This window comes from Moschus berezovskii, chromosome 27 (assembly GCF_049115385.1).
Source record: "Moschus berezovskii isolate FMDL1 chromosome 27, NW_MosBer_1.0, whole genome shotgun sequence".
NCBI classification, from domain to species: domain Eukaryota; kingdom Metazoa; phylum Chordata; class Mammalia; order Artiodactyla; family Moschidae; genus Moschus; species Moschus berezovskii.
Genome location: NC_142486.1, coordinates 21,066,526 through 21,078,662, shown reverse-complemented (window position 1 = coordinate 21,078,662; position 12,137 = coordinate 21,066,526). Strand labels below are relative to the sequence as shown.

Sequence of the window (12,137 nt, the reverse complement as noted above, 5' to 3'; positions counted from 1 at the left end):
CTCCAAAGTCACTGCAGATGGTGACTGCAGCCATGAAATTAAAAGAAGAAAAGCTATGACAAACTTAGCATATTAAAAAGCAGAGACATTACTTTACCAACAAAGGTCCATACAGTCAATGCTATGGGTTTTCCAGTAGTCATATATTGACAAAGAAACCTGAGCATCAAAGAATTGATACTTTTTTTTTTTAAAGTAGCTCTTGAATTTTATTGCCAAGTTCAAATAAACCCAGACAAAAAACACGGATACAGATGATGTCACACAATTCACCAAGTCCCACACCTCCCTAAATAGTTCAATCTCATCTCTCTACTTCAGAAACTTAGTTATATCCAATAAGAATTTGAAGAATGAGCATCCATATTACAATCCATCTTTGGAAAACAGATTATTTGAAGGAAGACAAATCCAAATTGAAACTGTGTGGTTTCCAGAGCAATTTATTCATTAAAATCTATTCAATATGCCATCAACAGTTCTCCTGTGTGTATTGTGCTGATAAATTGACACTGAGAGCATTTAACAAGTTCATCATTTAATAAGTCTGAATTAATTTTCACCACATGGTATTGTACACGGTCATCTGTTGAAACAGATTTCTTTTTAACAGATCTTAGTTTAAGAAAGTCATAGATACTGTGAGTTCTGTATAAACTGGTGGATAGTAAGTTAGTTCCTTTGTTTTGACTTATAAGCCTCAACTTCATCGCAGAATAAAGAATGTAGGCCGAAGAATGCATAATTGGTCACTTGTATAGAACAGTATTGTTTCTATAATTTGAAGCTTTCTGAATGGACGGGTTCAGGCCTGATGTAATTGTAAAAAGATTACTTAATGAATAGACTATATGGAAATCGTACAAAATGTAATTAACTTTAATCATTAATAGCTTAAACAGCACTATGTTACTAACTGCTATTCAAACTCAAAAACCTGTTTTTGAATCCCCATAAAGGTGACAGGTGTACACAACCATGCCACCTTGTACTTACTTAGGGGAGTATCAATACATATTTCAACAGAAACTTTGGCTTCAGGAAGAGTCACAAACATTTAAAATAATGGCTTTAATCGTCATTTTAAGTATACCATAGGGGAAAGTGTGCTTTAATTAAACATACATACCAGTGATGCTGGCAAAGTTGAAAGTTACTCCTAATGTTGATAGCTATAAAAACTAGTTTGTACATGAAAAGACAATGAAAGAAGAAAAAAAAAGCAATCCCTTTGAAACAAAATAGTTCACAGTGGTTTGTATCCAACAGTATGCATTTTATGACAATAACATGTACAGATTGAGCACCCTAGGGCTCTCTTTATATCCTAAAGAAAATGAGCATTTACATTATTCATGGGCTGTACTGAATTAAAAAAAGATCAGTTGTACACTCATCCCTTAGACAGGGGACACTGTCCTGAGTGTACAGCTTTAACACCATCATTAATGTTGTTTGTAAAAGGAACAGGGAACTAAACAAAACATTTTTCGTTGGGAGTGGATAATCTTTCATTTGCTGTTATAACCAGCAAATACTATTAAGTCAAAAATGGAAGGAGGAGCCCCACAAACACTATTTGAGCAAGCTGACCAATACACATTACAGTTTTAAAAATGAAGGTTATGTACTATATGTTACAAGTCCCAACTAGGCAGTATCAAAACGATATCTATTTCTTTGCTTGCTTTGTGATCATACCCCTTGGAGGTGTGACAGGTCTTGTGGCATTCGGCTTCTTTTTCTCTGCAGGCTTTAAAATCTGAAAAGAACACATTAGTGTTTCGTCCACACTCATCATGGCACCTGCGTTGTCAAACTCTCCACAATAATTGGGTGCAGAAAACAGAGTGACTAACTGCCTCTTTGCAAAAAATTCATATCCATCTTCAACCACCTGATGGGCTCTACATATAAGATCCAAATCATGCTTATGGAGAAATTTTGCAACCACTTCTGCACCAAATGTGAAGGACACTCCTCTGTCATTTTCACCCCAGCCTAAGACATCTTTATCAGGGTCAGACCACAAAAGATCACAAAGAAGACCTTGATGTGGTACATCAGTTGCTTGCATAATTCGCCGAATCTGCTCCATAGATTGAAGATATGGTGATAAATTTCCATGATAGCAGAATATTTTCTCATTGACGATGGCTGCTATCGGTAAACAGTTAAAGCAGTCTGTGACAGTTTTCCATAGTTTAATGTTATATCTTCTTTTACATTCATCATAAAATCCATAAATTCTACTGATGCTGGCACATTCATGGTTTCCTCTGAGAAGAAAAAAATTCTCGGGATATTTGATTTTGTAAGCCAACAAGAGGCAGATAGTCTTCAGTGATTATTTTCCCCTGTCCACATAGTCCCCAAGAAACAGGTAATTGCTTTCTGGTGGGAAACCACCATACTCAAAAAGTCGAAGCAAATCATAGTATTGCCCATGGATATCACCACATATCTTGAGTGGTGCTTCAAGTTCTAGCAGGATAGGCTGACTGAGAAAGATCTCTCGGGACTTTAAGCACAGTCCTCTGATTTCATTCTCCTGTAGCTGGACATTCTTACCAGGCTTGGACCCTCTCACTTCCAGCAGCCTTTGGATGATGCTGTCGATGTTGAGTTTATCTACATCCGCCATCGCCTTCACACCGCCGACCTTCCCGCAGCGGCGCCGCCGCCGGCTCGCACCCGGGATTCACACCTCCTTTCCCATGCCATGAGCAGAGAAATGGTGGTGGCAGCGGTGGCAGAAGCCGCGGTGGGTGCCCCCCAACCGCCCCGCTCCCTGCTTCCTCCTTCTCTCCCCACTGGAACCATGAGAAGGAGAATGGATGCTTTTGAACTGCAGTGTTAAGAGAAGACTCTTGAGAGTCCCTTGGACTGCAAGGAGAACAAATCAGTCAATCCTAAAGGAAATCAGTCCTGAATATTCATTGGAAGGACTGATGCTGAAGTTGAAGCTCCGATACTTTGGCCACCTGATGGGAAGAGCCGATTCATTAGAAAAGACCCAGGGAAAGATTGACAGCAGGAGAAGGGGACGACAGAGGATGAGATGGTTGGATGGCATCACCGACTCAATGGACATGAGTTTGAGCAAGCTCCAGGAGATGGCAAAGGACAGGGGAGCCTGGCACAATGCAGTCCATGGCGTCGCAAAGAGTGGGACAAGACTGAGTGACTGAACAACAAAAGCACATTGCTGGGCGCAGAACAGGTGTTCCATAATTATTCTGTGAATGACAGGTGGCCCTGGATTTGGTAAGCAGGGAGTTGAGAGCTGAGCTTCCTCTCTTCCCTCCTTCTCAGGGTTACTGCAGGTCATGTTTCAGTCTCGGGCAGCTAGCAAGTGGCATCATTCTGCCGTCCAAGTTGAAGAAAAGCAGTTACATCGGGAATGTTTCGATTATTACGGATAACAGTTTACAATGTCTGAATAGTGTGCTCTACAATAAAAACCAAATCCGGTATTTTTAAATGTTGGAATAAACACAGCTCCAGCCCTGAGGAAATAACGGCTTTCTTCCCTAGCCTCCTCTTCAACCAGTCACCATTAGATGATCTCATCATTAGACTCTGATGTCCTGTTATATGTATTTCCCAGTATTGTGAACTAAACAATGCAAAAACGAAAACTTGATTTCCTCATTCATTAAGAAACATTTTCAGACTTCCCTGGTGGTCCAGTGGTTAAGAATCCACCTGCCAGTGTAGGAGATGTCGGTTCAATCCCTGATCCAGGAAGATTCCACACGCCATGGAGTGGAAGCCCGCTGGCTGTAACTATAGAGCCAATGTGCCCTAAAGTCCATGCTCTGTAACAAGAGAAGCCCCACATTCTCCAAAACTGGAGAAAGACCTTGCACAGCAACAAAGATCCAGTGAAGCCAAAACCAAATAAATTTTTTTAAAAAAGAAACATTTTCTCATGTTGTGATAGGCTCTAAGCTAGGCTTTGGTGTTTTCAGATGATTAAACACAACAGAGCCTGCCCAGAAGCTCAGAGAGTAACAGGAAAGCCCAATATGTGCCAGTGCTATGCTACCTGCTGTGCCAGAAGGCAGTTAAGTCCACACATGATAAGGAGGGAGGGACGAACATCCCAATTCCACCTACTTCCTCAACGCATCTCCTTTTCTTGAAAAGCTGCTGCCCACACCTCAGCCAGGGAAATGTGTACATTTATTCTGAATTCTCCAAACCTCATCATCCCACTGAACTGCCCTACTAAAGCCATGTCCCAGTGAAAATGCACTGTGCCAAAAATCGGTAGTGGACACCATAAAAGTATAGAGGTGCCAGGCAACCTCCCTGCGTGTCGCCTGAGTTCAAGAGAAATCCCTCGGGTGACACCCAACTCGGCCTTGCTTCACTCAGCCTGTAAGTCACAAAATGATCCTTGTCAAAATGATCACCTGCCTGCTGCTGCTGCTGCTAAGTCACTTCAGTCGTGTCCGACTTTGTGCAACCCCATAGACAGCAGCCCACCAGGCTCCGCCATCCCTGGGATTCTCCAGGCAAGAACCCTGGAGTGGGTTGCCATTTCCTTCTCCAAGGCATGAAAGTGAAAAGTGAAAGTGAAGTCGCTCAGTCATGTGGACTCTTAACGACCCCATGGACTGCAGCCTACCAGGCTCCTCCATCCATGCCTAGGTGATCTCTAAAGCCCAGTAGCCAATGCCACTCTTGTCGCTCAAGTAATCTGGAGTGTTTTGAGCTACCACCACTGCCATGCCAGGGGAGTGGTCCTAAGTCACAGTCTGGGTTCTGCAGGTCAAATCGACGGGGAGATAAGATAAGCTTTACAGGCAGCAGCCACACATTTGGGCTCCCTGATTGGAACACAGATGGTGACTGTTACTCGTTTCCCTTTCCAGGCTCAGTGCTTCCAGAATGACGCCACCTCTTAAAAAGGCTCCCCTGGATACACTCAATCTGTTCTCATCACACGAGACCTCGGGCCAGGGGCTCAGCCTCGCTGGGGTGCAGTTACAGGAGCTCGCTCTTTACCTATCTATGAATGCCCCATGCATCTTCTTAACCAGATCCTTGCCCTTTAGAATGTAATATTCATCTTCATTAAAAGATTAAGGCAAGTCTATATGTTTTGATATAGTAAGACTTCTGATACGCATGCAGAGAGACACAAGTCTAAGGACAGACACCCATCTCTGAGGAAGGGCGGTGTGGGGGTGACACACACTCAGGATGACTCAGCTGACATCCACGTTCAAACACCGCCTCTTACTTGCATCACCTCAGACACAGCTCTTTCCACAAATAATTTCTTTTACTTAAAAAGCTATTACTGCGGCTTCCCTGGTGGCTCAGTGGTAAAGAATCCACCTGCCAATGCAAGAGACTCAGATTTGATCCCTGATTCAAGAAGAGCCCATATACGACAGAACAACTAAGCCCATACGCCACAACTGTTAAGCCCGTGCTCTGCAACAAAAAAAGCCACTGCAATGGGAAGCCTGAGCACTGCAACTAGAGAGGAGCCCCCACTTGCCGCAACTGGAGAAAAACCCGCACAGCCACGAAGACCCAGCACAGCCCAAAGTAAATAATTAATTTTTTTAAAAAAGAAACTATTACCTGTGCCAGATTCTATGCCTCAACGTCTCTTCATGTGTAAAAATGGGGATAGGAAGAGCACCTATCTCTTTGGGCCCCCTGGGATGACTAACGAGTTAACTCGATAAGGTTCTTAATGTCAGAGTTCAACAAATGTGACAGGGGTGGAGGGCTGTTAATGTTTCTTCTGAAGAATTTTTAAGGTGAGGAGATTTTCAGTTTTTACTCTGTATACTTGTGAACTTTTAATTTGTGCAATGAGCTGGACGCAGGATGTAATTACTACTGTAATTAAGAAAATAATAAGCTACATGTTTCTCTTTTAAAGATGTAAATGTAAAATGTTTACATTTTTGTTCAGACCCTTTGTGAACCCAGACCTAATTACCCTCCACCATGGGCTCCCTTCACCGTGTATGTGTGTGTGTGTGGGTGTGTGTGTGTGTGCGTGGGAGTAGGGAGGAAGGGCACGTTCACGTCATCATTTATATTATTTACACACACTCCATTGTATGCCTGTGATGTCCTGGTTTTATTTGTTCCAGGAAGCCACATAACCTCTGTGCTGGGCTCTTTGGGAGTTATGAACCGCAATAGCTGCTCACTCCACCCCACCCCACCCCCCACCCCTAGCAAGACTTTCCCCATAATGAGAACCATCATGAAAAGTCTTGTGACTTGAAGGCAATCCACAGGGTCAGAAATGAAAGAAGACCAAAAGTGGTGAGAAGAAGAAAGGACCAGCTCAGGGCCTTGACCCCAAGGGCAGTCTGACCTCCGTCCCCAGCAGTTCACCCCTACTGTCCACCCGGTCCGAGGTCTTGGCTTGCTTTTCACTTTTACCACTGCCAGAAAGTCCCTCTTGCAGAGATAACTTTAGGACAATGAAGAATTATCCCAGAAAGAGGGGAAGGGACAGATGCTAGGCCCTCACACCACCTGAGTTCAGATTTCTTCCCCTAAACTCCCGCGGAACAGAGAAACCAGCTGTGCTGAGGCAATGAGAGATTCTGCTGAAAGAAAGAAACAAGAGCATCTGGGCAGCTGGAGCCCTCTGAGGGGTCCTTTTGGGGCAGGTATCAGAATAGAAAAAGGGACAGAAGGGACCTCCCAGACCCCACCCCAGAAATCCTCATTGCCACACACCCACTTTGCAACACAGAATCCTGGGGCAGAGCCCAGATGGCAGGCTGGCCCAGTTCAGCCCAATTCTGTAGGCTGGCCCAGCGGACTTCACCACTGCTTCGAACACCATTTCTATGGCGAAATTTATTTCGATTTCCAATAACTGACTCACACACACAGCAGGAACCCAGCCCACTGATAATTTGGAAACAGCATGTACTGTTTTCCTCAATTAGGCTGAGACTTTCATACCTAACTAAAATTACGTGCCCGCTGCCAAGCAGGCCTTGCTCCTTTTAGATGCTCTATAAACGCTGATTGGTGACAATACTGACACCTCGTATCCCAGGTACAGAGAGCCCTGGAGCGCTGAGTACACTGTGCTGTGTACTCAATCAAGTTCTTCCCCAACCCTGGGCCCAGGGACCCACCCCCAGGCCCCTCCTACCTGTTTGCCAGCTGCTGCTCTAAGTCCCCGCATTGTCTTAAGAGCTCTCCACAGGTGGCTATTATCCTAAACAAAATAAAAAGCACTTCAAGTTTAAGCATCTGGAATGCTGACATTTACAGGACAAACATTGTCTCATTCATAAAAATTCTAACTATTCAACCCTTTTGGTTGTGTGCTGGGTTGTGGGAAAGCAGTTAATCCTTTGAGCTTAGTCATGTCAGACTCCTCACAACCCCATGGACTGGAGCCCGCCAGACTCCTCTGTCCATGGGATTTCCCAGGCAAGGATACTGGACTGGGTTGCCATTTCCTTTTTCAGGGGATCTTTCCCACCCAGGGATCAAACCTGGGTCTTCTGCACTGCAGGCAGATTCTTTACCTTTACCGTCTGAGCCACAGGCAAGCCCACTTAGAGGGCCGACCTGAAATGTTTCATTCATTAGTCATTCATGTAAAAGATGAAATTCTGGTTCTTTCTGATATTCCTCTGTCATGGGTCTCCCTGCTATGAATCACAACTCTATCCAACGTGATCTGAAATAATTTAACATGTCCCAAAATACAAGGTGGTGCTAGTGGTAAAGAGCCCACCTGCCAATGCAAGAGACCTAAAAGACGCGGGTTTGATCCCTGGATCAGGAAGATTCCCTGGAGGCGGGCATGGCAACCCGCTCCAGTATTCTTACGTGAAGAACCCCATGGACAGAGGAGTCTGGCCGCTACAGTCCATAGGGTTGCAAAGAGTCAGACACAACTGAAGCAACTTAGCATGCACACAAAACTCTGAAGTTGCTTTTGGTTTTTGTCTTTGAGAAAATGGGTTGGAGGAAATGGTGGCCCAGCAGTTAGGACTCGAGTTTCCACTGCTGAGGGCCTGGGTTCCATCCCTGGTCAGGGAACTAGGATCCCACAAGTCTCACAGTGTGACCAAAATAAAAAAAAGAAACAAAAAATGGGTTGGAAATTTTTTGTCTCTAAAATTTAAAAACCAAAATTCATTATTTAATGTTTGTGAGATGCTTGCTATTTGCCAGGCATAGGAGAGAAAACTGTTTTGATATTAGAATTATGTTTCATTCTGATCACATGAAAGGCAGATGAGTTTAATCCATTTGTTTCTGAGAGATAAGCCTGAATGATCACCATGTCTGAATTTACTATTCATTTAATTTCCTAGTAATTTTATGCTAGTCCTCAAAACTCCAGCCACTGAGTCCTTCAACACCAAACTATTAATGTCAGGACAAATCCAAGGATTAAAAACATCTTAGGGCGAGTTAACTTTTAACTTTCTCTAAAAGTGCCTATCATCACCAAGATATCTAGGCATTCCATCATAAGAAAGGTTTATGAGAAAGTGAAATATTCCACTCACATCAGGTACAACAGAACAACTTTGTGCGTAATATTTTCTGGTGTACCAAGCCGCCACCGCTGATAAGGGATATTAGCATCTAGAACGTTAAATTTCATCAAAAAATAAAAGTTCAGATCAGAGCCCATGAAGAGATATTCCAAATGGTCTTGGGAGGTCCTGGGTTTACCCTGATAAGATGGTCTTTGGATGCCTGTGCACCATGGGTACCCTGCACACGCTGCCGAGCCCGGGGGGTCAGGCAAGGAATGTAAGTGGGGGGAGAGCAGCTCGCCTTTCCAGAACACATGTCTGTGAAGAATGGTTGTAAGGAAAATAAATTTCTGGATTGCTTTTTATCTCAGGCCAGCTGTTAGGCCTCACAGGAGTGGGAGAACAGAACAGAGAACATTCACCTAGTCAACCAGGGGTTTCGGCTTCCAGCCCCAGGCAGAGGTCAAGGCCTTGGGGCGACACAGACACAGTGCTTCCAGAGAGTCCAGGTTTGACATGATGTTGGAAAGCTGGATTATGTTAAATCTGGTTTTACATGCTGGCAAATAATCTAAAAAATTTTTTTTAAATCCTGTGATCAAACAAAACTTGTCCATAGGTCAGATCCGGCCACTGGCCAACATTTGCATTCCCTGGCTGGACATATCAAGGGCCAAATGCCTCAGGCCACTGTCAATCACACTCTGATCAGACCTCAGGGTTTAGGGCAACAGGGTGTCTACCAAGCAGCCCACAAGTCACAGAGGCTACCCTGGAACCTGTCAACAACCACTCAGGAGGGTCACCTCAAGTCCTTTCATGGAACTCTTACACGGCTCTTTGCAGGCCAAAGAGTACTGCCTTACCATTTAATACTATGGCACTTAGATCCAGAAACAGGATGCATTTTTTAAAATATAAAAGCTCCAACTTACTGCAAAAACTGTAGGCTAAGAGGGGAAAAAAAATCTCAAGCCAGACAAAAACTTAAATCACCAAAGGAGATGAGTTCCTAAAGAATTTCTAAAAATATTTTAAGAGCAAGACAGGTTTTTGTGGTGTTTCTTTTGTTTGTTTGTTTTTGGTTTGTTTATTGGCTTGTTTGCAGCGTCTAGAGTATTTGCTTTAAAGAGGGGGGGAGTGTGGAGGAGACAGTGAAAGAGAAAAAACCCACATTTATCATTTTTATACATTATTTTATATATATATATATATACACTTATTTACCCCCATTTTACCTAATGGAATTCTGAAAAGCTGTCCAATCTTCTTGAAAAAGAGAGTTGAGAGGAATATCATCCAGTCTGTACTTCTTTCGTATTGAGTGAAGAGTACTAGTGAAGTCAGACACATACCTATGAGGAAAGAAAAATTAACAGTGGTGTCATCATAAGCTCTCCAGACCTAGAGACACCAGGAATTACAAAGCTTTGGACAAACTGATAATGAGAGGCTATCCTATGAAGGGTTGTCACGACTCATAAAGCTCTGACCACAAACAAGTCTCGATGTAACAAGACGGTCTTTCTCATCTTGCAGAGCAGTTTTAAGAGATGTTCAAGATGAGGGGGAAGGGGACGGCCACTAAGATCAAGACTCCGTGACCCACCAGGCGGCATCTGATGCTGGCAAAGCACTCCCTCATCCTGACAGAGGCATTTCTTTGGAAGCTAATTTAAAAGGCTGTTTTAAAACATCACGGCCCCACTATAATACGTGACTGATGCCTAGGATACCACAAGGTACTTCTGCAGCATTGAAATCCTTGAAAGTGAAAGTCGCTCAGTTGCGTCCAACTCTTTGCGACCCCATGGACCATACAGTCAGTCCATGGAGTTCTCCAGGCCAGAATACTGGAATGGGTATCCATTCCCTTCCCCAGGGGATCTTACCAACCCAGGGATCGAACTCAGGTCTCTGCACTGCAGGCGGATTCTTTACCAGTTGAGCCACAAGGGAAGCCCAAGAATACTGGAGTGGGTAGCCTATCCCTTCTCCAGCAGATCTTTCCGACACAGGAGTCGAACCAGGGTCTCCTGTATTGTAGATGGGTTCTTTACCAGCTGAGCTACCAGGGAAGACCACTCCAATCCTTGAATTCAGAGTAAACAGCCAAGCCCCATGGCTTGGGCCCAGCCTTAACGAAGCATGAAACTGGATTCCAAATTGAAAACCCTCCCTCGCGGACTGTGCTGCTTGCTCTCACCTATACCACTTATTTTCTTCATCCCATTTATCACTAAATAGCTTACCACACCCCACTTATCACTAAATCCCAAGTATCTCTAAATAGCTTATTTAACGTATGTGTTTAATGTTTATTGCTGTCACTAGAACTAGAAGCTCTGGGAGAGAATAGGGACTATCCCTTTGTGGCTCATAATTGTATCCCCAGGAATTAGCACAGGCCTGGGCATAAGGGAGACATCCAGAAACAGGCTGTGAGGCAATGACAGACCTGCACTGCAGTATCTGGGCAAGAACCTAGGTGTCTTTGGGCCTCAGTTTCCTCATCTTCAAAATGGACTTAATGATGTCTTCTGCACTGCCTTCCCTAATAGCTTAGTTGGTAAAGAATCCGTCTGCAATGCAGGAGACCCTGGTTCAATTCCTGGATCAGGAAGATCAGCTGGAGAAAGGGATACGCTACCCACTCCAGCATTCCTGGGCTTCCACTGTGGCTCAGCTGGGAAAGAATCTGCCTGCCATGCGAGAGACCTGGATTCGATCCCTGGGTTCAGGGAGGATCCCCTGGAGAAGGGAGAGGCTACCCACTCCAGTATTGTGGCCTGGACTGCTGCAGTCCATGGGTCACAGAGAGTCAGAAATGACTGAGCGAGTTTCACTTTCTGTACTGCCCCACAGTGTTGTCATGATGATAAAATGAAATGAATGAAACCGTACACATAAAAGTTCCCTGAAAAGTATAAAATGAAAGCTGATGTGCAGTGGTACTGTTTTTATATATTGTAACTCCCTTGGTATCCGAGAGGGACTGATTTCAGGATCCTGCCCCCAGCCAAAGTACCAAAATCCATGTTCAAGTTTTTTAGAAAATACAAAATGGTATATAGTATTTGCATACAACCTAGGCACATTCTCCCATATACTTCAGATCATCTCTAGATTACTTATAATACCTAATACAAGGTAAATGTTATGTAAATTGTTGTAAACCATGTAAATGCTACGTAAATTGTTGCCAGCATATGGCAAACTCACGGGTAAATTCAAGTCTTGCTTTTTGGTACTTTCTGCACATTTTTTTCGCAAGTATTTTCAATCCACAGTTAGTTGAACCCATAGATAAGGGATGCTGGATACAGAGGGCCGGCTGTACAGTTCTTGGAACACGAACAATAAACATATGCCTTTGGAAGAGTATGGTAAGAAGGACTGGGGTGGATGGTCAGTGCTCTGGAAGCCAAGAGGCTCCCTAAAACCCCCAACACCTGCACACATCATAGGAAGTCCTGCTCCTCTCCCTTCCCAAACCATAACGCTCCGGGGAGGATGGTGGATTGTGAGGACCCCAGGCACTGCCCTGAAGAATAAGTCTGTGTGGTGGAAAGAAAGGCCATTCAGAGAAGCAAGTGGACAGAACTGCAGCAGGCCACCGCGCTGAGGACA

At 44.1% G+C, this 12,137-nt stretch overlaps 1 protein-coding gene and 1 pseudogene across 1 annotated transcript in view; both read right to left on the bottom strand.

The window, feature by feature from the left end:
* The window catches only part of COG7 (component of oligomeric golgi complex 7), an 89,376-nt gene that overhangs the window by 29,263 nt on the left and 47,976 nt on the right, over positions 1–12,137 (bottom strand). The window contains exons 10-11 of the mRNA XM_055409677.2: positions 9,746–9,862; positions 7,157–7,222 (exon numbers count right to left, since the gene is read on the bottom strand). Of these exons, the coding sequence (XP_055265652.2) occupies positions 7,157–7,222; positions 9,746–9,862 (183 nt within the window). The remainder of the gene's footprint in view (positions 1–7,156; positions 7,223–9,745; positions 9,863–12,137) is intronic.
* Positions 887–5,999, bottom strand: LOC129545456 (serine/threonine-protein phosphatase PP1-gamma catalytic subunit pseudogene; annotated as a pseudogene).